Consider the following 27,975-nt stretch of genomic DNA (forward strand, 5'->3'; position numbering starts at 1 on the left):
AAATCAGAAACTCATACGACTAATAGATTTAAAAACCAATAAAAAGATTCACACCCGTCTTAGATTTAAAAGCGATTCAAATTTGCTTAAATACGATCTAGGACTAATTTTAGATTTAAATTAGAACTATTTTATTTAGAGTTTTCTTAGATTTAAATTCGACCTGTAAATTCATTTTAGGTTTAATTAGACCTTTAAAACATAAAATTGTTAGAATAAGAATAATTAGATTAAGACTTAATTCGAACCAATTTAAAAATTATTTAGTATTTGGACCAATCAGATTTAGTGCATATGGGTTTACACAAATGATTGTCAAGTATTGACACAAACAAGTTGATTTAACTTGTGATTTTATCCATATTGAAATTTGCATTTTCAATTTTGATCTAGTTCTATGTGAAATCAAATTAAACTAGATCACTTGCAACTCTAATATGATTAAGCTCATAAATTAAGCTTAAATAATCAAATTCTTTACGAATCGAACTCAAAAGAGATATAAAATTTCATTCAAATGTGAAAGAAATATATCAAACAAATACGTCAAAACTCAACTCGACTCAAATCATTTGTAGCCATACTAAAAACTATGAAAATAGTTCGGACTAGCATGCAGGCCATCTAGGCACAACACAACACTGTTCGTAGATTTAATCAGCACTTTATGATTTGCACGAGGAACGATATGTACGATATAGGCGGCTAAACACAATACAATTTTCATAAATAAACTTTAATTATTAATAGCCAAGCACAATACAAATAGCATTCACGATTCGACTGACGCAGAGAACAAATAAAACAAAAACAATTCAACATAATACAATTTCCATGGTTAAGTTCCCCCGCCCAAGGGCTCATATTACATAACCGCATTCGTGTTCCTCTAATTAAGTCTCAAACCTCTCTTTCAATCTGAAGTCTAAAGTTTTACTACTTAACAAAATAAAAATACTCCCATAAATACCTCGATCCAAATTAAAAATAGTGACACTAATCATAACAAATCTCTTTCTACTTCTATTTATTCTTGTTTTTTCTTTTCGATAAACAAACAATGTTCTTCATTAACATCACATATTACTTGTCTCTCTGTTTTGTTTCCTTCCATTTTCCGCCATTGTAATCTATTTTAGTACCAAACACCCCATTTATTTCCTTCCATTTCTTCCGTAAAAAAGTTACTATCTTGTTTTAATTTTTCTCTTTTAACCTATAGAAACCGATTTTCTTTAATAAATAAACATATTTTACTCAAAAATTTGATATGGGTCTAAAGAAATTGTGATTTCATCACCTGGGTATTGCTCAGAAATCTAAAATAAGTTAATTTAATCATCTGGGTAGTTCTAAAATCATCAAATTTTCATCTTTTTAAATTTTTTGACAGAAAAATTAAATCTTTAAAATGGGTAAGGGTTTAGAAAAATGGTCCGTAAGGCATTTATTAATGGTGTCAGTAGCCTTAAATGTATGGTTAGTGTTAAAATTGATGTATTATGAGAGACTAGATAATTTTACAACAGAGCAGATCTTCCATGGATTCTGTGCAGAGGAAAAAAAGGCACATAAACAAATGTCTTTGACTACTTCTTCTTCAATGGCTGTTGCAGTTGCAGAAAAAGCTGTCAATTTTTTCAATCCTTCATCTGCTTCTCCTACCAATATCAATCATATTGATGATGATGGAAGAGTTATTAATCTTGATCAGTGAGTCATTTTTGATATAATTACTATTTTTTCTTCCATTTTTTAATTTAATGCATTATTTAGAAAAAAAAAATCATTTAAAATCAAACTTACAAAAATTTGCTATAGATAATAATATGTTATATATAAGCAAATTAAAGTGACAACTTTTTAGATACTGCTATGATAGGAAGGTATAACAAATCCCTTTATATTTTGTTAGGATTTTGCATGGTGAGGTTTCTATGTAATTGTAGATGAATATTGAAATTAGTAACATAGAAGGGTTTTTTTGCAATTTAATAATGCCAAACCATGGGACTAGTCACTAGACTAGACAAAGAATTTCAATTTAAGGAACTTGATTAGTGTAATCTAGTGTATCAACATTGGATTAGTGACAAAAAACTTGTGATGTCAATAAGAAACCTCTTGTGAAGGTTTCAACATAATTGTGATCATCCATGCAATAATGAAGGTGATTTAATGAAATCTTGTTCTATTTATCTTAATTTATAAATATTAGTTTTTTATATTTTTAATTATGTATAATTACCATTTTCGAAAGCCAACGAAGTTACTTTGGAAAATCAAAAAAATAAATTCTTTTCTTGGTTGCCCTTAGTTCATTCATTGATATTTGATAAGGCAGCTCAAGTACCAAAGCTTGTATTGCTACTATAAATGAATGTTCTTAGAGATAAGGTACTTAATTGATGAGTGCATGATTTTTTTATTGATGGAATTGCCTTTTTCTTTACTTGGTAGAGTTGGTTTTGGTCTTCTCTTATGACTCATAGTGTCTTTTTGGTCAAAAGTCATTAGACTTAAGGTGCTTAATTTTGATTTGGACAGTTTGATATCAACTAATTTGTGCAAGTCACTCTTGCAAAAAAGTTCCCCTAATTGCTTAATACTTATAGGGAAAAATGTTGATCATCTTTTTCTTGAGTGGTTGAGTTGTCTATCTAGAGTTTTCTTATTGAGGTTTCATTTTTTTTACTTTGTCCTTTTGAGTTTATTCAAACAACAGGTTTATGGGAGTTTTTTTTCCGATAAATCATACACTTAGAGAGCCGATAGAAGTACTAAGTATAAGTTTCTTATTTAGGTGGCTATTTTAATCTATTATTAGCAGTTAGGATTAAGTATTCTCCGTGTCAATTTACACGATTTTTTATTAATAGTTGACCTTTTGTTAGGGAGTTATAAAGTCAAATGTGTAGAAAAAGGTGCCAAAGAGTATATCTTAGCTAGCTAGCAATTGATTAAGGTCACAAGTGATAAATGCTCTCAATCTAGTCCCATTTGGATTTGAGATATGAACACTCACCTATCATAAATTCAGAGTTTATGTTGAGGTATAAAATGACATGAGAGCATGTCAAATTGAATTATTCTTTAGATATATATGTATGGGATTGGATAATAGAAGTATAATGTAAGATACTAGTATTATGTGATTATAGCAATTGGTTTTGAATGTTCTTTTAGGTGTGGAAACTATGCCTTTTCACTTGCATCATATATATGTGTGATTATTTTATTTTTTATTATTACTACTTGCATCAATTTGTCTAGAAATTCATAAAAATAGAAGTCTTATCTTGGAAGAGAGTTAAGTAACATTCTATTAAGTAATGAAAAAGTTCATGAAGCTCTAATCGGTATAGGAAATATATAAGGTCTTAGAATTACCTCACTAGAGTTGAGTTTAATGGGTTGAATATACAAAATCTTATTTTGTAGTAATAACAAAGAAATTGTTTCCGACTAACCGTTGATAACAAATAATATCAACAACTTCACATTGATAATGTCTAATTGTTGGTAACACTCACTATATTCCTAACAGATTGTTACACTTTCTATTTTAGTCTATCCTTTTAACTTTGTATCATTTCTATTTTAAGTAGTATTTTCACATAATTTAGTAATTTTTATTAATTTCTTAATACTTATGTTAATAGTTAATAATGTAGTACCAATCTGATAGAGATGTAGAGAGTATTGGAAGGGGTAGTACTATTAGTTTCTCCCTGAGTCATGGTGAAAAGTGCCTTTCAATGAAACAAGGTATTGGTAGTAACAAATAGGAGTGGGAATCTGGGAAGGATATATGTGTGATTCCAAATTCCAAGCATAGGCATGATGTTGGAATTACGTAAAACCAAAGCCTTTTTGGTGGTAGCATGCCTGTATGGACAAAGACAAGTCCATTCTTTGAGGTTCAGAATGAGATTCCCCATCCCCATGGTGCTTGTTTCAGCTTCCTCTTCCTCTTCCTCTTTCTATCTCTTCTTTCTCTTTCTATATTTGGTTTAATGCTTGATTCATTGGGGTTCCCAGTGGTGGCCCATGATGTGTATATCCCAGCACCGGACCTCAAACCTATCAAAACTCCATTTCATAATATCGGAGTAATTTCTCGTATTCACCTTAAGTGTCTTATTTTTATTTTGCGTTAAGTTATTTTAAATGTCTCATTTTTATTTTTAGAATGTTCACTTTATCAGTTTACTTTTATTAAATTTCACATTTTCACACCTTTAGACTTACTAATTTCATTTTACCCCTATTAAAATTTAAAAACACTATACTTTTCTCTTTTACATATGGTTCCATTTAACCACCTAAAAAATGGTGAAAAGTTAAATAGGATACATTGGATGAATAAGCGCGAGTATTATTTAGTTAAACTACTAGTATTGACTCTAAACTTGAATGTTCTTTTAGTTTATTGTGTAGATCAAAAAGCTTTAATTTAAATTTGCGCAATATAGCAGATTCAAAGAGTTTACAATTTTCTCATTTAAACTAAAAACAACATTGTAGAGAATTTAACAAACATATTATATTTATCGTCAAAGGTGGAGCAAGAATTCACTATAATTTTTAAGGCCCTATTTAATTTATTTTATTTTATTTTTGAAATTTTGAGGCGTAAAAACTATTAATTAAACTAAAATAAAAACAATGTTAACTAATGTTAATTAATAACTTGTTTAGTTATGTGTATTTTATTTTCTATATGTAGTTATAGATGATGTTCCTATTAATAATCAAACGTAATCCTTTTGTTTTTAATTTGGGGCGTTTGGTTTATGGGAAACATTTCATCGGAAAATTATTTTCTCTAGTTTCCTACCATAACCATAACCATAACCTTTAATAAAACTCGTTTTCTTCAACTATTTCTCAATATATTATCTAAAAAAACGTTTTCTACCAAACCATAACCTTTAATAAATTCGAATAGTAAAATGTTATTTAAACTATTTAATGTATTGCAATTTTTTACCGAATTAGTGAAATAAAGAAGTCAAGAAAAAGAAGTATAAAATAGTTAATTCGATATTGTTAAAATTAAGATTGTAGTATATTGTTAGTGTTGAGGAGGGAATATATATAGCTTAAAATAAATTAGCTGGTTTAACTTTTGTTTTAAAAAGTTCAAGAAGGAGAATGAATCTTAATACTTAAAAGGTAAAATTTTGTTTCCCTTCATAATAATAATATTAGTAAGTTGTTAAGCACATATGCATGCATGTACTTACCTTTCTAGGACTTTACACCTTGCACTCTATTTATTGTCCCTTTACTCATGGGACGATCTAAATACTAAAGTACGCCGCCTTAAGTTTGTGAACCACCACTTTAAAAGATCTCCCCCACCCTTGTTCATGTGAGCTCAAGTCCTTTTTGCAAATGGGGTGCATGATTTTTTTTTTTTTTGATACATGTGGTTTGAATATCATTTATAATGCGAGTTCTAGTAGTTCTTTTGTTTCTTTTTAGACTCGATCGATTATATAAAGTGTGAATTTTTTTTTATGATTCGAGATTTATCACTCACTGAATGACTGGATTTCTCGTAAGAAAACAAAATTTTAAGTGACTTTTTTGTTTCTTTTTAGACTTGGTTGATTATATAAAATGTGAGTTTTTTTGTATAGTCTGAGAATTATACAAAACAGAATGGGTGAATTTCTCGTAAAAAAAACAAAACATAAAGAAAAAGTTTAGGATCCTCTCTAAGATATCCAATGATAGAGGACAATATCTCAATGTTTTGATAGCTTGATTTGCTTTTAGCAACGTTGTGGTGGTTGGGATATTTTTGTTTGATTCATTTATGCATTACAAAGAGTTAGCAAATGGAAAGTCACATTTTTAGTACTAAACATCATTTTAATTGGATTCCAGTCACTTTTGATAGTACTACTATTCATATGGCTCCCAATTTTCACTTGTGAGTTTTTATTTTATAAAATGAACATGTGGCCATACTTTTAATCTTGCATATATTCAATCATTGAATTGATGGAATGCTTTGGTCCACCTACTTAAAGCCGTCCATACCCCTCCATGCATAGAATATAATCACTATAATATAATGGTATCTTTTAAATACAAATTGGTGGTATGTTTGTGCTTTTTTCTTCTAGGAGCTTTTGCACTTGGACTTTTGAATTATAATCTTTCAATTGGTAGTATCTACAAACGTTACAAGTTTTTCTATTTATAATTTGATATTATCTCAATATCATTTGGCTTCTATTTAGGCAATGGCGGAGCTATATTTTGGTGAAGGTTAGAACGACCCACCCTTGAAATTAGTGAAATTATAAATGATTTATGTGGCCAATCTTACTACCCATGTAACAAAACTACTCAAATCCTTTTTGTGATGTTAATATTTGGATTTTTTAGCATGCCCAGTTAGACTCCTAGCTTCAAGTAACAGAGTTCATTTGATTTGTGATTACAAATATTATCTGTAGTTTTATATTAATAAGGAAAAAAATAATTTAGTGAGAAGGTTAAAATTTTCATGTTGAATGTGTCAAAAGTTAAATTGAGTTGTTACTTGTACCTTATGGTTTGGTGTGTGTCACAAAAAGGGTGGAGGAACATAATTGTGTTAATGCCACAACTAAATAGTTTCTTTGTTCTTAGGATTCTTTAGGTAGTAGTAGCCACATTGAGAAGATATAATTGTGAACATTGAACATTACCACTAATCAATCCTCTTTAGTACCACATGTAGAGGTTCAAGTTTTCCATTGTTTGCCACATGTTTGCTTTAGGTTATAGGTTGTATGCTTATTGATACAGTATATAACATATGCTGCAGTTTTAACCATAAACTTAGGCATTTGGTTGAGTTGATTTATTGACATGGTATCTGAATCCAACTTGACGAGAAATTATAAGTTCCAATCTCATCCACCTCTCAATTCAAGTGGAATATTTAGCATCATGTATGAAGAGGACATAAATTACATCCAGACGTTTAACCCAAGGATTCTTGTGTGAGAGAGTGTGATAGAGTATATAAGATATGGTTATTGGCAATATTTCAAAGGATAATGATAGTGTTTCTGAAAAAACAAAGCTCTTGAATGACTGACATATTGGTCTGCTGTACTCTGAACAATATTTTAATCTTCATTACTTTGAATTTATTGGTACTTAATCAAAGAACATGGTGTCATTAAAAGTGGCGTGCAAATATTATCCCATGTTATTCAAATTGCCTTCATGATTTTTTTTCACGTAATATAAGATAAATTATAACGAAAGATATTAATATACATCAACAAATCATATGCACTTTTAGTTCACGAGAAGTTGGAGAAGATGTTTGCTATTAAGCTTCAATCGAAAATAACCTCTTTATTATTACTAACTAGGACAATGCTGCAAACATCCGGGTCTGATCCCTAACTGGGACCCACCAAATAACATTGAGATAATGAAATTTTTTTTTAATCTTTTCAACCATTACAGTCTTACATGGATGCAGGGGAGGTTCCGAGCATGTTCAATATGTTCGACCACACAAGCCTCCAATTAAATTAGGTAGTATATGTTAAGTGTTAAAGATACAAAATTGTTAAAAAAATATAACAATTTTTAAAATTGCATAGTGCCTTTAAAGAATCTGTCAATTTTTGCTCTGCTCTCTGCATGGATGAATCTCATTTCCTTTTTTTTTTTTTTGTGTGTGTGATTGATTAACAGTGGTGATCCAACAATGTACGAGAGTTATTGGCAGCAAGCAGGGGATAAAACCACAGTTTTAATCCCAGGATGGCAATCAATGAGTTATTTTTCGGATGTTAAAAATTTGTGTTGGTTTCTGGAACCGGAATTTGCAAAGGAAGTTATTCGATTGCATAAAATTGTGAGAAATGCAGTGACAGAAAACAGATATATTGTGGTTGGAACAGGTTCAACACAGTTGTTCCAAGCTGCATTGTACGCTCTTACTTCACCAGGAGGGACACAACCAATTAGTGTGGTTTCTGCTACACCCTACTACTCTGTAAGTCAACTCATTTGTGTTAATCTTCTAATTAAATCATTAATTACGATTTCTTAGCTGTTTATTTAGAAGCTTCTAATTGTGGTCAACCCCACTTATAGTTCCACTTTATCCTCTCCATGTTTTGTTGGTCTACAATCTACATAATTTTATTATTCTAAATATGATATTGCCCATTGTTAATGTGTGGCTCTCACTTAGGTGTTATATTACTGTGACTCTTCATTTACCTTAAGTTATTATGTCGGTGATCTTTTACCTCGATATTTGGATACTGTAGGACATTTGGGCATAAGGGAAAATCTAAAATACTAATATAGGGTGGGCCGAACACTTATCTCTGTATGTGTGTTAAACCAAATGGGGTGCCACTATTCATTGTTCATTACTTTAAGTAACACTCATCGATTGTATAGGATAGTTCGACATAGGGGTGAATCTAGGCTACTAGTAATCGTGCCATTGTTCATTTACCTTAAGTAATAGGTTTTTAAGCAAATGATCTAGGCTATGGCATAGGCAGGACCAATCCTAGATCACCCCCAATTTGGAAGGTTTGAAGATATGCGAACTAACATTTGAGGCCAATTAATTTTGAAAGCAGTCTAATATCTTACGCATACTCAGAACTATCCATGTTCAGAACAAAGCCAACGTATGGCTGTTATATGTTGGCAAAATTTTAATAACAATTCTTGACTGACATCAGTCATGTGATGTGTTACTCTTAACAGTATAAGAAACTGTATCATTCACTTGTGAAGGGGTGAAAGTATTATTCTAAGTTACTGTTGTTTGAGATTATAATGGCATATCATGTGATGTTGTGATCCTTATTTGTAGAATGAATAGAATAAGCCTATTGTAAGAGTAGCCATTTAATAACATTGGTTGGCTTGGTGAGAAATTATATGCTGGGCTCCACTTTTGATGAAAAACATTTTTCTTGGAGAAGACTATTGAAGAATATTTTCTTTTGTTTCGTTTGATGAAAAACTTATTTTGGGTGGGGAGGAAAATTGAATTTTTTTTAGTTTTGTGGGAAAAAATAATTTACATTGGCGTGAAAAACTCGTTTTTCCTCGTACTTTAAAGGTCTAAAATTGGCTTCAAACAAACATAGCCTTACTTTGAAATGGAAATGTGAATGGTGTGTGACATGGGGTTTTTTAGGTAAAATTGGGAAAATTCCACAATGTGACGCGATTTGCAACAAAGAATTACGGTTTCTTTTCCGAGATCAAACAAGTCAACAACTCGTTTACCCATACTCGAGTATTCTTATCAGACATATTTGAGTGTCCAACTTGACTGAATTATTTGGTCCAAAATAAGTGTCCAAAAATCGTATTCATGTCCGAGTGTCAAGGATCCGACGCAGTGATTTATGGTAAAGTGAAAATTTCGAGTATCAAAGGTCAACAAGGGAGCAAAAAGCTAACCTAATTCCTAATCCTAAGCAATTCTTGGTGCAATGTAACATAATGATGATCTTAGTTGAAAACGTTTTGTATTTGCCACACTAATGATGAAATTATGCATTACATGATAACATTGATTAGTAAATGTCTCTTTCTTTACATATGTTTACTCTGTTTCATAGGCTTGAGATCTCATAATTATGGCCCTTTTATTTTGGTGCTCCCTTTTTCATGTTATTAAATCTTGCCTAAGCCGGAGACACATCATGACATATTATTGTTGTTTTTTCTTGTCATATTTGAACGTGCTCATGAATGCAACACCTTCACTTGAACTTTATGAGTTTTACGCTTTGTAAAGTTGCTTTACTTGTATTGTTGAATTTGAACTTTTTAAGTCTAATTCATAGTGCAAAAGTAAGGCCACATCACCATATCGTGACCGTATTATAAAGGTTTTTGAGTTTATAGCGACCGAAATGCATGTCGCATTGACTGTGTATCCGTTTTGCAACCGTGACCGAAACCTTTTTTTTCCACTATGGTCTCAGATGATCCTTCAAATGTGGTTTGAAAACCCGGATAAATTGATCTATGTTGGAAACTTTTTTTCTGTTGGCTAATTTCTAATGAGTTTGCCTTGTACGTGTTACTGAATAAATTGTTGATAGCCTTATTATTGTAGTGTCTCTTTGAATTTGCTTTATTGTGATTCCTTATTTTGAAGGGGTAAAAGATTTAGCTCATTAAAATATGCACACTTTTTATAAATGTGAAGTTCATGGTACATCAGAACCTCTAAACCACGCCTGGATGGGAGCCACTTGATGACATTGGAGTAATGGAACGTTATATTGACATTTTCTGTCGTCTTACAGTTTTATCGCCAAGTCGTTGAGTATATGAAGTCCGGGCTCTACAAATGGGTTGGTGATGTATCCAATTTCGACAAAGACGAACCTTATATCGAGCTGATCACTTCCCCTAATAACCCCGATGGGTTTACAAGACACCCTATTGTCAACCGAAGTGGAGGAATGTTGATTCACGATTTTGCTTACTACTGGCCACAGTATACTCCGATTACCTCCCCAGCTGATCATGACATTATGTTGTTCACTGTCTCAAAAAGCACTGGTCATGCTGGAATGCGTATTGGGTAAGAGCTTTTGTATATTTAGCCTCTTGCAGTTCATTTTGACTTGTTTTGGTAACATTTTTGAGGTCTGTTTGGCGCGTGGTAGCTATTAGCTGTGATAGTTCTAGACACAATCTTAAAAGGTCACTTTTGGTTTTAAAAAAAGTTACTAGTTGTAAAGTAAAGTGAAGGACAATTCCAATATTCCGCACAAGGCAGGTTCCGGGTGGGTTTTTTTTCCTAAAAGATACGGACAAGCTATACCTGTTCCTCTCAAGGAGGGAGTAAAGAGGATGCATGCAGTCAAAGAAACCCTCCAGCTGATACCTGCGCCCAATAGGAGTCGAACCCCAAACCTTCTGCTCAACATGCAGATGTTATATCCATTGAGCCACAAGCACTTTGTAACGTTTGAAAAACACATATCAATACTGCTAAACACTATCTAAAAATTTTTGAGGTCTGTTTGGCGCGTGGTAGCTGGGTTAGCTCCAAGTATCTTTTAGCTGTGATAGCAGTATAACTTGTTAGAGAAAAATGTACACAATCATAAAACGTCACTTTTGGTTTTCAAAAACACTACATGTAGTAACGTTTAGAAAACATGTATCAATATTGCTAACGTTATCTTAACTGCTACTTTACCGAACACACCTTGATCATGTATCTTCGTTGCTATGATGCAGTTGGGCTCTTGTTAAGGACGAAGAAGTAGCTAAAAGAATGACCAAGTTCATAGAACTAAACAGCATCGGAGTCTCAAAGGATTCACAGCTTCGAGCAGCTAAAATTTTGCAGGCTGTTTCGGATAGCTGTGAGCATAACAGTGACACTGGGAACTTTTTCGAAATCAGTTATAACCATATAGCGCGTAGATGGAAACAATTGAGGAAAGCAGTGGAAGAAACCGGGATGTTTAGTACCCCCGAGTTTCCTACTGCTTTCTGCAAGTACACGAATCAGACGTTTAGTACGCAACCAGGTACTTATCCTCTGTGAAAGATTTTCTGACCCTTGCTGTTGAAAACTCGTGCCACTTTCTGATCATCGCCTTTTATTTTTTTTTTCGGTGTTCAGCTTTTGCCTGGTTAAAATGTGAAGAGCATATTGAAGACTGCGAAGGCTTCCTCCGAAGTCACAATGTGTTGACAAGAAGTGGGGTGCATTTCGGTATGAGCCCTAAATATGTAAGGATAAGCATGCTAGATCGAGACTCAAATTACGATCTTTTTATTAAAAGGTTATTGGCAATGCGTTCGTAAATCGGATGATAAGGGTAGAAGATATTTAAGGGGCTGTATATTAGCATAAAATGATCTTCCAGGATGGTTTTCTAACATGTATCATTATTTTAGATTTTAGTCCTTGAAACTCATGTAGATTCTAGTTGTGTTATACTCCCTCGTCCCTTTGTGTACGCCTCATTTGACCCAAAAAGTTTTCACAGACAAAGGGAGCGAATTCAAAGGGACGGAATAGTATTCCTAGAGGTTTAAATGAAGGTTGCAGATTGGTGTTAGATCGAGTGTTGAGGTTAAGCCTTGTAACTGCAACAAACAGTGGAATCAAGTACAAGAATCATATATATATTGCTTTACTCAAGTTTTGTCCTAAGATCACGTGTGTTGCATCTTGTGCATGGTTCAAAAAATTTATTTTCAGCCAGTTGTGCTAACGGTGATTGTAATATGGGGCAACTGGGCGATGAGTTTGTCATACGACTAACTACCGATTTATGCTTTGGACCAACTTAATTATATGACACCTTATCAATACATCAGTTTAATAGTTTAAAAAACCTCTATGTTTCATATATGCCGATGCGGCTATGTTGAGTTTTCGACACTATGATCTAGTGTCATTCATCTAACCCGAGTTATTCAATATGTCAAATAACAATTAAATGCTTTGTATGTAAGCTCACTAGCTCATGTGCATATTTTTTTATTCTCCAAAATATAATAAGGAAAAAAATTAAAAAATTGTTGTTCATTCGCGCATACATGATTCCTCAATATCATGGAATTAATACAAATATGTTGTTTTCTAAGAGATACATTTCACCACACAAAACCTCCCCCACTGTATACAAGTTACGAAACAATTTTTCTTTGCTGTCGCAGTATCATCTACTAAAATTTTTTTTGATACCGTATTCGTTTTAGCTCTTGAAATATAGACATCCTTCCAATAGAACTTGCAATTGTTGTTCATTGATGGCCATATTTCTATTCACAAGTTTACATAAGTACTTAAAACAATCGTATATCGTATTCTCCGGCTGCAGTTATGTATCTTACCCATGGCATAGCTTGATATCCGCTTTTCTCAATAACCTTTAAGTACCTCACCTAAAAGAACATCAAATATAGACTCATTATTCTCAATAAACTCGAAATCGTACTTGTAAATAGGAGCAACGAACAAAGGAAGATAATACAAGAACCTGAATTCCCGAGATGGTGAAATAAGGTATCTCAAACTTGACACGTACTGGCACCTTTCGCTCAGGAACCGTGTCTTCAGAACTTACACTCGGAAGTGTGAATTCCGCTCTCAAGAGGTACTCCTAAGGAAGTCGAGAGTAGTAAAGAAATCGTAAGACTACAATCAATGCTGGTGTCAAAAGTAGACAATTGGAAAACAATCATATATACCTTGTTTCCAGGGAAAGATCTGATTTTCCAAACAATTGAATCATTCTCAGGTCTATAAGTTGCTGATCCCATTGATGTCCGGATTTTAGGATTCGTAGCATCGGGTGTAACAGGCACATTGATCTCAACATTGTTGGCATAGCTGATGATAGTAGGGGGTACACAATGAGAAGCCTAATCGTTAATCAAAAGCAACAAATAAGATTGTATACAACGAACCCTCTCAAACCCTGGCTTGACGTTAGCCGCTTAATGGCGGGTGAAGTCTAAAAAACAGGTCCATGACTACATCAGTTGATGCTACCTTATATAGATCAGTTTAACATAGGATTAGCATTATCAAGTCTCCAGAAAGGTACCTTCGGTCCTTAAACTGGCTCCTCGCTTTGATCATGATCTCAACACGACTACTGGAATACCTTTCTACCTGAGCTTCAATCCAAATGAGTGGCTTCACCTGTTTTTCGATAAAACTTAGTCGTAGAATTTTATGCTTATATCAGTTCAGAGTTCAGACAATGATCAAAAACAGACATATAACATTGCCAATGTTTTGTGCAGAGCCATTAAGCAGAACCAAGAATACCCCAAGAAGCAAACCTGAGTGCTTAGTCTGTATGTCATTAAGTCGAAAGGCCCATCAGGGGGAATGAAGGATATTGTTCTGTCATTCTCGAATCGAGCCAAACGAACACACCTGAAAGGCATAGAACAAACTTTAAAGAACAGTTCGTTAATAGATCAATCCAACAAAAACTTAAGCTAAAGATTGCCTCATAACTGACACTAAATACTCCATTTGATATGATTGAATGAGATTTGAACCTCTTATATTCCGCTGTGCTGGCTCTGATACCACGTGAAATTAAAAAAAAAAAAAAAAAAAAGCAAGTCACGAAAACTTACTGATGAAATTTGATGTCCTCGATATCGATGGCTTTTCCCCTTGTCGTTTCACCTTGAGCCTCCAATACTAGTCTGTCGTTTAACCCGAGTTTACATTCAGGCATACCACTGCCAATATAGAAGTGTAATCTATCAGTGACAAGAACAAAATTGTTAAGCAGAACAAATCTCTTCGAATGAACAAATCAGTTCTACACGATAATACAAAACAAAAGACAGTAGTACTCAACAGTCAATCTCTACATATACCGCAGCCAATGTGACCCCACCATAATTGTAATCTCGAGTCGTCCTAGTTAAAATTTGGAGGTTTGGATGCACAAAAATTTCCTCATAATAACAGAGACGTTATATTCAATCTATCTATGTCTTCGCATAAATAACGATTGTTTATACCTTAAGCATGCTCTCATCTTCAAAGCCCCAATAACATCTGAACGGATTAACTGCCCATTGCTGTTAACAAGTATGTTTACACTTTCTATAACATCCAAAAAGACCTGACAGATATTAACAAAGATTATATGTAAAAAAATCAGAAAATTATGATTTAATCAACAAAATATGTGAAAAAGTGTGTAAAATCACCTCATTTCTATTGTATTTAATCCCTTCACTGCGCCAAGAAACAGCATTTGTTACAGCCATGGGTGGCCTCTGCACAACTTCCATCTTATAAGCATTTGTTTTTATAAACTCACTTAGGATAACTGCTTCAGTGTATTGAGGGTAACCAAAGTCCATCATTTCATCAAGAAGCTCATACTATTGAAAGGCAGAAAATGACTCGTTAAATCATGTGCACTTCTTATCCGCAAATACTAGTATGCTACACAGAGTCAACTGAAAACAATCTCCTTATCATCACTAACAAGGTAAGATCGCATATATTCAAACCCTCTAGACCCCACCTAGATGGAAGCCTCCTGTAGACACTGTGGTAACAGAATGTGGTAATATGATTATGAAGTACACTATTAGTATTTAGTACCTACCACAACAACAAAATTGTCCCTAAGTGATTCCTCTTGCAGTTCCTCAAAATAATATTTGAAAACCTGCTTAAAGAAAAAACCAATGATTACTAAACTAGGAGATTAGACCATTATGACGTGCAGTTCTTCTTTATGTGAAATTACGGATGATATTTGGTATTAAACGTCTGTAGAAATATAAGACAGGAAGGTGCTACAGACACATTTTGGAAAGTCATGTAAAGAACTGATATTGGGGTACAATGAGTTAACCTGAACTAAACGGTGTAGGAAAAGAAGAAGACTAGCAGCATTGCAATTCTGACGAGAAGCTGCCATCAAATAAAGGTTGTTGTGCTGCACAAACATGTATGTTACTCCTTTTTCATGTATAACTGGCCCTTGTGACATTGAATACTCCTTTTCGAGAAAAAAGAAAAATATGTCAAAAAAATTGCCAATATTGTTTTGATACACTCATATTTTCATTTGAATTTGCTACAAAATTATTGTTGTTATCACTAACTAAGGTCAGGTGAAAGCCACTTAATCATATTGAAGTAATGGAAATGATATTATTGTTGTTGGTTTCAAATTATAATGAACTATACTAAAAAGACTCATCAAATCAGGTGCAGTTCTTATTCATGTAAAGCTATAAATAAGATTTGTTTTCGAGGATCAATCTTAAACAATCTACTTGTTATTGCTTAAAACTGCTTACATATGACCTACAAACTCCACCTAAGTGTATGTCCGAGCCAATTAATGACAATTAAGTAGTGGAATGTATGTGTCTTTGCTTGCTTACTTTAAATAGAGTTCCACTGCTGTTTACATCACATTATTACCCAATCTAAAGTTGCAATTAACGATGTTGGCTACACTTTAAGCCTTGTAATAATACAAAGTTTATTTTCGATTAAGTCTAATTAAATGTAAATATTTTATATAACTTTACATAAATAAAAAATATTAGATATACAACATACAAAATCTAGCATGAGTAATTATATAACATCAACCATGATAATATCATAAAAAATTAAAAGTACACTTTATTATATGTACGTACAAATATACAATTTCGACTAAATACCATACAATTTTACAATATAAATAAGAAACACAATAATTTATTGATGGGATTTAGACTTTGATATAAAAATCATTCATGAACAAAACAACATGAATAATAATATCAAAGTCTGAATCCCAACTATACAATTATACAAGTTCGACTAAATAAATTGAAAAAAATAAAATAAAAAATACAAGTAAGATGAAAGTCTACAATATCATCAATTGAACATGTTTTGTTCTAATTGTCAATTGATGCAACCATGCATCATCTTGCACGAAATTAAAATTGATAGAATAAGAGTCATTCAAAACAAAAAAACAACAAAAAGTCTTTATCCCAATTAACTACCTGAACCAAAACAAATTCAACGTGATAATAAAAGAAGATGCAAAAATGAAAATGAAATCGAAACCTGTTTTCGTATGAGATTGGTGAAGAAACGTTCAGCTTCAAGAGACGAAATATCGCCTCGAAAATCGCGGCAAATCAGTATTCTTCCCTTGACATCCAATAGGTACAATGCTGATGCCGCACCTGACATTTCTTTCTATTCTCTTACAAATTATAATCATATAACTTCATCAAATCATTCTTGTATTTTAATTTTTATCATACTTTAATTTCGTTTAAATTCATTGATTACAAATTTATCTGTTCGTGTAATTAAAGTAAGATGACCAAAAAGTCAAGAATTCAGAAAATTACGGTGCAAATATGCTCTCCCACGTTCCTGTATGTATCGGAATAACGTGCATTCTCTTTTTTTAAAATATAATTTTAGGAGGAATAATTAACTAAGATGGATGATATAAAATTTACGGTAGAGGTGTTCAAAATAGATCCAATGATCTGAAATTTACCGATTTTATAACCGAATTCGATTTGATTCGACTTTAAGAATAATTTACAATTGCGTAAAAAATAATATGGATCCAAAACCTGATTTCCGACCCAAAACACTTAATTCGAAATCAACCCGATAACCTAAATAAACACCTCCAGTATTTGGTTTAGATTGGTTAGATAATCGGATGGATTGAAATCAATTTGGCCAATTAAGTAAAATATCCTTTTAATTATATTTTAATTTAATTTTTTAATCGGGTAAGGCTAGTGAATTTCGTACAAGCTTACAAAGGAGAGGAAAGAAAAACTAATCATTTTTGTTGGGATGAGTTATCCCACATCGATAAATTGAAAATGGTGTGCACGCTTTATAAGCTATTAGAGATCTTCTTCTCATTGATTTAACATTTTTATATAAAATATGAAAATTAAACTCTTGTTATAAGGAGGTAAAATAACTATTTAACCGCTAAACCAACAAATAATTTTTTAAAATTAATTAATTTTTGGATCAAATCACTGAAATTAAAATTAGTTTGAATGAGTAACGTTTCTATAACCTAGTTTGAATGAAATGTGGGTTATCAAACCAGATAATCAAAGGTCCGTGATGGAATCGAACCCGTCAAGTGGTAAAAGAGTCACCGTGCCTTCCGTTAATGCTCTAGCGAGTGGTGAAGGATTAGTCGTTTAGCCATGCTGCTTCCGTCCCGCCTCAACTAAAAATCTTAAAGTATGACATAGCTTTAATTTTAATCAATTTGATTAGCGTCACTAGAAGTTTAACTAAGTGTAACTACAATTGACTCTAGAGATAATTTTAGGTGTATGATTCTTAATGTTAATATATGACACAAATTTGTTCTAGAAAGCTTAATTAGGGCTAGCTACAACTACTGAATGTAGGGCTAACAATAGGTGCATGATTCTTAAATTAATTCTTACAAAATTCATGTGTGATACATCTTAATTAATTTTATACGTGTTATGATGCTTTTCTAACCTAATTAATACAAATTATGAGAATATAAGTTTATTATGATGCCATCTTATAAAGAGATAGCATCTGATAAAACTATGTATTCATAGAAGAGTAAATTCAACCATTATTTATTTACAATTAAAATAAGTGGATGAGTTGGTTAGATTTTCTCAATATTTGTATTAATTAAATTTATTTAAATTATAATAATTAGTGATATAAAAGTGCTATGCTGTAAATTTGATTTTTAATGTTTAACGTTTGCAAATTAGCTGGAGCACCGAGCAATGTCAAAGTTAGTATTTAAGGAAGGCCCATATTATATGGTATATAATCAAAATGGCCTAATGCTCAAATTAGATTAAAAGATCTTTCGAAGTATAGATAATACAAAATCTTTTTTTAAAAAAATATTTCTCTCTAATTATACATTCATATACTTTATATATATGTAATGCAAAAACTTTAAAATGTGAAAGGGTTTGAATTTGAATAAAATAATCAAGATCAATTTAAGATTATAAAATCGTTAAAACCGATGGATCTTGGTTTGAGTAGGAGTCTTAAACTTTCGGATTTCAAAGGTTCGGGTCTGAATACGAGTCTAATAATTATTAATGAATTGGGTTCGATTCTGATTGGACCCAACTTAGACCTTCCTTGATGCAAAAGTAGGTCAACAAACTTAATGAAAGCAATTTTATTGGAAGTTGGGACCATGAGAGTAATACATTAATGGGTTTGCTACAATTTTGTATTACTATTTGTTGAAATTAATTTGTCACATTTTATCAATAAAAATGATTTCTATCATTTTGTTTAAATCTCATTCGTATATTTTTTTTCTCATTGAATACTCTAATCTACACAATTAATTTTTTTTTTTATCTCATTCTTCCATTAACCAAACTCCTCTAAATACTAATGACGATCATCTCGTTGGTAGCAAACACAAAGGGGGGCAAATGAGTATTTCTAATTTATTTTAGTTTATGCATTATTTGGATTGAAAAATATATATATAAATGCTTTTAATTGAATAAAACTACTTTGTTTATCAATGTTATTTCCATTTTTAATTAAAATTGAAGTTTTGACTTAGTTATAATTCAATAGGTTCATAAATATATCACATCACTTTTTCAAAAATTAAATAATGATATTTTAAAGTGGTACCAATATTTTTCGAAGGATGATATAGTCGGTTGGTCATAATAAATTAGTTCTATTTTTCTTTTTAGTTAATCTCATTAAATTTAGCAGTTATATTTTTTTTGGCTATGATGCAAATATTTTTTTATTTTTTATTTGTATATTTAACATATTTTTTCATCTTATTTATACATTTTTCTCAAGGTAAGACGACTTCAAAATAAGAAGCCTAAAACCTGAAAGTTTCTATTATTGGATTATCTAATCCATGTATAAGGTATGTCTCACGGTAAGAGCGTCTCTTACAAAAATTTTTTTAGTTAATATGTTAATGCATGCATGAAAATATTCTTGATTGAGTTGACTCAAAAAGAGTCTTATACTTTGTGTATTTTTTCATGCATATTCGGTTCACTAACTCACCTTTCTGCGGGGTTTTCAAAAGTAATACGAAATATTAAGTAGAGTCAAAGGGATAAAGTCATAAAGGCGTATATATAGTACAAGCTATAACCATAATACCATTTTATAAAAACATTATATTAATTTAATTTAGATGATTGTGATATCATAATACTACAAAATCGTGATCATATATATTCCCATATCAAAGGATATCTATAAGTCGGCTACAACTAAATGCTTAAAGTACTACATATACTTTCTTGGCAAAGATTATAGACTGGTAGTTGGTTCATAAAATCTTAATCAAATTATTTTAATACTAGCAATATGTAATCTGTTCTGAAATAGTTGCTACATGATAGATTCTTATACTATTTATTATCCAACCCTATTTTATATTTTGTGGGGGCTAACGTGTAAGGAAAAATATACTTAAGTGAGATTTAATTGAATCGTCTAATTACAAGCTTTTATAATGTTAGTTTTTATAATTTTTTTTATTTTTAATTCAAGATATATATGAACACAATAAAGCATCGAATTTCATAAAAAAGTGAAATATAGCAACTGAGAAAATAGTAGTTATGTCAATTCTTTCATAATAATATTATGGATCAGATCTCAATGGTAAATTTGCTATTTTTTGTTTAATAATTACAGAGAAAGGTATACTAAATATATTTAGTGTGAGATTTAATTTAATTAGAGGCGAATTGATAAAGGGGTAACAACTAATTTATGACGATTCATGTAGCAACTAATTTGAAAGAATGAGAGTATAATAAAAAAAATAAAACAAAAGTAGTAATGTGATAATGTTTCTTGATCATCATTAGCATGCAATTTACTAAAAGAAGAGTGCCTTGATCGATCAATGATGAGCAGCCACTAAAAAATAAAGGTGTATAATTAGTTAGGTACAAATTGTATGAATTATTCTAACTATTTTTTTTTAATTAATTAGATTATAGTATTAACAATAATATATATATATATATGGGGACTATACGCCATGAACATCATCCTGAAAAATCTGTTGGGATGGATTATCGACAAATTAAAGATGATGTCCACGCTTCATAAGCTATTGGAGACCTTCTTCCCATAGCCATATGATTTCGGAATGGTATATACTCCTTGGCTTATGAAATGTATGCACCTCGTATTTCCTCCGATAATTGCTGGCATTCACAATAAGCCCGGCCTAATTTAAAATATCTTTCCTTAGATTTAGTTCTAGTAATCTAGATTGAATGCCATCATAAACTAAATTATTGTGCATATACTAATTTTTTTAATTATAGAAAAAAATTTTTTAGGTAATAAAATATAATTGAGTTACTTTTATACAATCCTATTGTTGTTTTAAATTTGATGCATGATAGAGTTATGATTAGACCAATGTGAAGCTAAGAGTTGAGAAATTGTTTGGATAATTAGTATAATTAATTGAAATGATGGTCTAGTTATTATTATACAAGTAATTATGTTGAATTGATTAATTCTTACAAAATAATATTAAATTGAGTAATTTTTGGGTGAAAATCAACTTTCAATTATTTCTACTTTTAGTTTCAATAAGTTAATCTTTATCACGGTATCATTGATACAAGTCACAACACATAAGCGGCTCATCATGACAAGATTTTCATAGTTAGCGTAACATTATACGCTTTTTAGTCCTCTATATTTTATTTTTTTCTCTGTCTTATTGAGTTTGCAATATTTGAATCAAATAAATGAGATCAATTTTTTAGTCGTATATATGCTGCAATTTTAAATAAACAAGATGAAAAAATTAAAGTCGGAAGAGAAATAATGGCCTTTATGAATGTATTATATTCAATATTGACACATAAATCCCTAACTAATATGTACACCAATTTGATCATTGTCATTGATCATTTAACCTAACTAACGAGAAATAATCCCTAATCATGGAAGGGGCCATTTCCCCCATCACAGGAGAGATTTAAGATTACAATTCAATTTTATTAGGGTTAGTGATTTGTATGCAAGATTAAAATATGAGATGAAAACAAACTTGTCTTAATCCTCTCCATTCTAGCTTTTGTTTCACTTGGTAACTTTCCTCTTATCCTCTCATTTTAGAGGTACGAGTATGGTCTGTTTATTCTAGTTAATAGACATTTAGATGAATTGTTGACGACTATGTCCAGTAATTAATAGACATTTAACTGCCATTTATCAGTACTGGTTCTAAGTATATTTAAGGTGTGTGACTGCTTAATGTCCTTTGAAATAAGAAATAAAAAAATAGTAGTTTGGTTCTAGGTACTTTTACTCTTGTTTAATTACTTATCTTTAGGTCCAAAATACAAAAAAAAAAAAAAAATAAATAATTAAGCAGGGCTCAATATTTTTTCTTTAAAGTTCATTTGGCTTTTCTACCTCCAAGTTCTCAATTGTCAAACCTATAACATGGGAGTAACAACCTTTACCATGAGATTATGAGTGATTAAAGCTTTTGGTATTGTCATTTTGTGTATGTTATTGTCATATTGAGAAGTTATGTAAGTACAAAAAGTTTGAAAATGAAAATCTTATTGGGCTAACTGTTTGAGTTGAGAGCTCTTTCATGTATCAATAGGTCTTCTCTGAGACGGTCTAAACTGTACGACTAGTTTATGTCTAATAAAAGTTTTTTTAAAGAAAAAACTACGACACCTCAATTTCAAAACTTAAAAGGCGAATTTCAAAATTAATTGTGCTAATTTTAAGACTAAAAGTTTAATTTTAAAGTTTGTGATATCAATTCAATGTTTGAGTGATCTTAATTTAAACTTAGAATGGGAATTTTAAGTCTTAAAATTGGTCTTTTAAGTTTTAGAATTGACTTTATAAATTTTAAAATTATCAAATTTTATGAGTTAAAGTTAATTTTAAAATCTTAAAATTAACCTTTCAAAGTCTTAAAATTAGTAAAAAGATGTTCATGTATTTCAAACTCCTTTAAATAGTGAGAGGCACCATAACTCCATAATTAATCTTTTGATAACGAAAATAGCACTTATATAAAACCTACTAGCTTGGTTATCCTCTTCTAATAAGTCATTATTTGTCAAGTAACACCCTAGTTATTAGTTCTTTATTTTAGTGCTTGTTTACTTATATAAACTTTTATTTTATTTATATGGTAGGCATAAGAAATAGGAGAGGTATGTTAAAATCATACTCATAATATTGCCCTAAAAATCTATATTCGCTCAAACTAAGATAATATCTTATTCTACAATAAAGAATTATGAAACTGCTTAAGGGTGTGCTCGAGTAAATTAAAAATACCTGATAAAGCATATAATATATTTTGATGTTTCATTTACATGTTTAAGCTTTTAGTTAAAATTGCCAATCTACATGATATCAAAAGACAATGCGACAAAAAGTCTTGAATCACATTTGATATATTATATAGTCACAATGTTATGAGGTACTATAGTTTGTGTTACATCAACACATCTAACACGTTTTTCTCACCAAATGTAAACGATGTCATCTCTATCTTTCTTTCGTTTATTTCTTTAAATCCAAATAAAGGAGGTGTTCGTTTGATAGTTGACTTTTATGTTGACTTTTTGGTTGATTAGTCAAAACTCAAAAAATGTGTCTGATATATAACTTTTTAGTCAACCAAAAAACTAATTTTTAAGCTAAATTGAAAAGGATAGTTGGCTTTAGTTGCCCACTTATAACTCTCTAACAACAAAAGGCAACAATCAACAACAAATTCACCATACAACTCTGTAACTAATTGACTTATTGAGCAAATTTAAATGCTAACAAAAACCTTCAATATTTTTCCTTCGATCAAATAAGACAACCATCATCATTCAACAGCCATTTCTCAAATAACGTAAGAATATAAAATGGGTCATATGATATGTGACCCCGCAAAGGGAAAGAAAATGAGAGTCAAGAGTGAGACAATGAAACCTATTGATGATTTGATAGATTTGACATGCTATTACTTTTCAGGAGAAGAGGGTGGGAGGGGGGGACGCTTTTCCATCTTTTCTTCTTGTTTGTGTGTTCCTACTTCTTCCCATTCAATCACTTATCAAATCCATGCCTCCTATGTTCTTTCTTTCTTTTTTTTTTTATCTTTTTTTTTCTTTACATTTAGTAATTAGTTCCAAAGAGAGAAATTAAAAAGAGAGATGAGACGTGGTAATGTGGATGAAACTCTTCAACTGTTACTGATTCATCATAGACAATTTCTAAGGACAATTCTGAATATTAAGTGAACTCTCTGCCATATTAATGTTCCACTGTACTGTGTTTCACACAGTAACAGTAACCCTCACTTTTTTAAAAAAAAATTTATGGTTGAACAATTCATTGTAGAAGAATTTACCATTTAAAAGATTGATTCATTTTTTATTTTTCTTTGGTTTGTAATTCATCTTTTCTTTCCTATAATGTGTTTTGGGTTTTTTCCTTTAGCATATCTTTTCCGAGTTAAAGATTTTACTAGTCGCAATCTTTGTATCTCATTTGATAAAATTATGATCTATCCTTTATTTCTTTTTAGACCCGATTATTATTTTAATTTTATGAGTATAATATATCGGATATGATTATAATCACCACCACTTAAACTAACCTAGCTATATCAAGGGCATATCTAGACCCAGGCCGGCATGGGCTATGGCCCGGGTCATGAAAAATAATGTAGTATGGTAAATTGATGTTCAGTGTTCGAAATCACGATCTTTTATGTGCTTTATGAAAAGTGTTTTCAGCTAATTACACACGCCAATTCATTTTCTTTGATACTTATTCAATGAGAGGTTATATAATATTGGTCTAGATAATAAATTTTTTCTGGATCCACCCCTAATCTATATAGTTTGTGTAGTTGACCCTTATTGTATGAATGTGTATCTTAACAGTCCAGTCTCTATAAATATGCTCCCACTTCTTCTTCTTCTTGCCATTAATAAGCAAACATTTATGCACTCTCAAATCTCAACTATAGTCTGTAGCTAGGAAAAGGAATAATCAACCAACTATGCTGAATGTCTATTATGCATAAATATGTGTGTAAAAGATTAAAGTATTTGCTACACATATAGCTGATCTTTTGATGATAATATTTTATCTTTTATTTGAAATACTTCACCTTAACAGTGACATAGTCTCATCATCATCATCATATCTAGTATATTCCACCCATAGAAAACTATAATCAGAGTCTGAAAAAAAAGACGAGAACTTATACCCATAAAGGAGGATGTGGCCAAAATGTCACAATTCACTTGCAAGTATAATACTTATTCCGTTCCACAATACTCGCTACATTTCAATATTAACTCTCTTGTTTAATTTTTTCAGTAATTTCGACTTATGCATAAGAAATAATTAATAAAGTAAAATAAAATCTTATTTTATTTTTCTTAAAACCTAGTTTTTTAATTTGTAATTTTCATAATTTTTTATTTAGTTAAAATAATTATATTTATTATTAAAATATATATTAAATTATGTGGAAAAAGAATTGTGATAAGTATTGAGTTAGTAAGGAAAGAAGTAAAAGGAAGGAATTATGTCTTTGGATGATTTTAGTCAACAGTCAAAACCCTAACCCTAATTATGGAGCATTATGCTTTAGCTTTTTCTAGCATGATTTCCTCTATGAGTAATAAAAGAACTAATTAATGGCTTGTACTGATTGGCTGCCAAATTCTTATTCTCTTCCTATTATATCCCCTATTAGTGGCTAAATTATCTTAATTGTGCTATTTTATGATCTATTGATTTCTTACTGGCCTTTGTTGAACAACCTTTTTGCTGTTTTTATTTCAATAAGTTGAATGTTTTCATACGTACTTTTATTATCAATCAACCCTTCAATTAGAGGTGTTCATTCGGGTCATTAGATCACGTATTTCGGATTTGTACAAAATCAAATCTTGTGTCCACATCAATTTTTAAATAATTTAAAATTTATTTGAAGTCGAGTCAAGTCGAGTTCGGTTACAAGGTTAGGTAAATATCGAATAATCGGTCTGTTTTAAACACCTTTATATCCTACTAGATGAAGTCTTACAATTGGTTCTTTCTTCTATCATGTTTTGTTGGAAATACTTCACATATGAGACAAGATCCCACATCGATAAAATAACGGGTTGTTGATATGCATATATATTGGGTAAGCTAATCCTCCTACTACCATATGGTTTTGGGAAATGATGAACCTCACCAAGTGTATGTGCAAGTCAACACTCATCCCCGTGGGTTTATGGGCCCAAGCCCACGAGTGTCCCGTGTCCACACGAGTGGGCCACGGTGAGATTATGTGACGAATTATCATGACCTAATATGCTATCAAACCCAAAGGTGGTTCCTGGTATGATGTGGCTCACATGTGACGAGGGGTGTTGGAAATACTTCACATGTGAGACAAGATCCCACATCGATAAAATAATAGGTTGTTGACTTGCATATATATTAGGTGAGCTAATCCTCCTACTACCATATGGTTTTGGGAAATGATGAACCTCACCAAGTGTATGTGCAAGTCAATCATCCCCGTAGGTTTATGGGCCCGAGCCCACAAGTGTCCCGTATCCACACGAGTGGACCATAATAAAATTATGTGACGAATTGTCGCAACCTTTTCTTCACACGTGAGCTCATCTAAGTTAGAAGTGTCAGTACTACAACCTAAGATGGATGAGATTACAACTCATAACAAAAAATCTCAATCAGGCATGCATGTTTGGCGCAGGCTCGTTATATAAGATGTATCACTATAATTGTTAGGTATTTTGTTGTCTAATTTTTAGTGTGAAATATTATTCTTCAATTGTTGGAATATAATAATTGTTGGAATATAATCAAGTGAGAAAATTGAATTGCTATATTACCGAACAATGATAGCATGTTCACATAGTAATGTTTTAGTCTTTCAAGCTGCCACAAACAACTATTTAATGAGCTACGCCGAACACGTCCTAGAAGTTTAAACAAATCCTTAATTCTGCAATTAGCAGTTGGTCTTGTATGTGTTATTACTTTTGACTCTACTATTACATACATATGATGACATAGTAAGGAACAATATTAAAATATACATTCTCTGTCTCTAAAAAATTTTTACATTTTTATTTTTAGTTTATCTCTTTAATTTTATAACATTCTAATGTAGATATTGTGTTCACTACTTTTTATAATATTTCTCTTATTTTAATTCTCTCTAATACTAATATCAATTATTAGTGTTATAATATATCTATTTTAAGATATTAATTTTAATCATAGTATAAACCACTAATATTAATTTTAAGATAGAATTAGATTAGATAAGTGATTAAGTTAGTTAAATTGGTAAAGTTTTGTATGAGACTTACCGTAACTAAAACACAAGACAAGACAAATACTATTAAGTTGTCTTGTCAATGTTTTGAAGTATATATATATATATATATATATATATATATATATATATATATATATATATATATATATATATATATATATATATATATATATATATATATATATATATATATATATATATATATATATATATATATATAGTATCATCCTTGACTAATTATACAGATTGATGTTTAAGCTTTGAGCAGTATAAATATACTATGCATGAAGTTGTGTAGAAATGCTGTTGATTTCTGTAGATAAAGGACTTAAATAACAGTGGATGAGTTTGAGACAAAGAGGTATGAAATAATTCTTTAGGACAAGTGGGAATAACCCTTTCCTTCTTTTTGTGGATCCAAAAACATGATGAGAAAAATCCCAACTGTTTAGCATTATTTCATTAACACCATGTGGGCCATCCTATATTTATTTTAGAATCATATCTTACATATATAAAATAAATAAAAGAATATAGCTAGAGATCATCACAATAATGGTTTTAAAGCACTAGAATTTCTAATTTAATTAGTTCTCTTTTTTGAGAAAAAAAAAAAGATAATTTTAATAATTTAGGGCTTGTTGAAGAAGGTCAGTTTGATTCATTTTAATCAATTTATTTATGTATATTCATTTTAAATTAGTTCACTTTAATTTTGTTCATCTTTTAAACTTCCCTGACACGTACATTAATTTTACGGTTTCAGTCATTATTTCATGCATATTAATTATTCAGTTGAATTTTATCCAAATCAATTCAATTATTTGTAGAATGAAAGACCACAACTTTAAATTTGCAACTACAAGTAAAAACATTAATCTTAATATTCGTTTATGGAATTCAAAGGATAAAAAGATCAATATCTTGGTAATAGTATATAGAAGTATCTAATTAAATTCCACCGATAACATTTAATTCCCTCGTAACTTTTATGCACCAAAACAGACACTTTCTAACTATGAATAGCGATCTAAGAGATTACAAC

General features: G+C 31.0%; 2 protein-coding genes across 2 annotated transcripts; one reads left to right on the top strand and one right to left on the bottom strand.

Annotated features, from left to right (window-relative positions):
• The first annotated feature begins 798 nt into the window (after positions 1 to 798).
• LOC130797462 (tryptophan aminotransferase-related protein 2) lies at positions 799 to 12,193 on the top strand. The gene is made up of 5 exons (XM_057660049.1): positions 799 to 1,713; positions 7,720 to 8,023; positions 10,323 to 10,603; positions 11,269 to 11,564; positions 11,660 to 12,193. The coding sequence occupies exons 1-5, from the start codon at positions 1,412 to 1,414 to the stop codon at positions 11,842 to 11,844; spliced, it is 1,368 nt and encodes a 455-aa protein (XP_057516032.1). The 5' UTR covers positions 799 to 1,411; the 3' UTR covers positions 11,845 to 12,193.
• Positions 12,194 to 12,489: 296 nt separating this feature from the next.
• On the bottom strand, positions 12,490 to 16,749 carry LOC130797463 (AP-1 complex subunit mu-2-like). Its single transcript, XM_057660050.1, has 11 exons — positions 16,616 to 16,749; positions 15,393 to 15,539; positions 15,141 to 15,203; positions 14,734 to 14,910; positions 14,542 to 14,645; positions 14,146 to 14,253; positions 13,840 to 13,936; positions 13,599 to 13,696; positions 13,240 to 13,381; positions 13,029 to 13,151; positions 12,490 to 12,933 (listed from the first exon to the last, which is right to left on the bottom strand). Exons 1-11 carry the CDS (start codon positions 16,742 to 16,744, stop codon positions 12,835 to 12,837), a joined length of 1,287 nt encoding a protein of 428 aa, XP_057516033.1. The 5' UTR covers positions 16,745 to 16,749; the 3' UTR covers positions 12,490 to 12,834.
• Positions 16,750 to 27,975: the final 11,226 nt, after the last annotated feature.

This window comes from Amaranthus tricolor, chromosome 13, assembly GCF_026212465.1.
Source record: "Amaranthus tricolor cultivar Red isolate AtriRed21 chromosome 13, ASM2621246v1, whole genome shotgun sequence".
Lineage (NCBI taxonomy): Eukaryota > Viridiplantae > Streptophyta > Magnoliopsida > Caryophyllales > Amaranthaceae > Amaranthus > Amaranthus tricolor.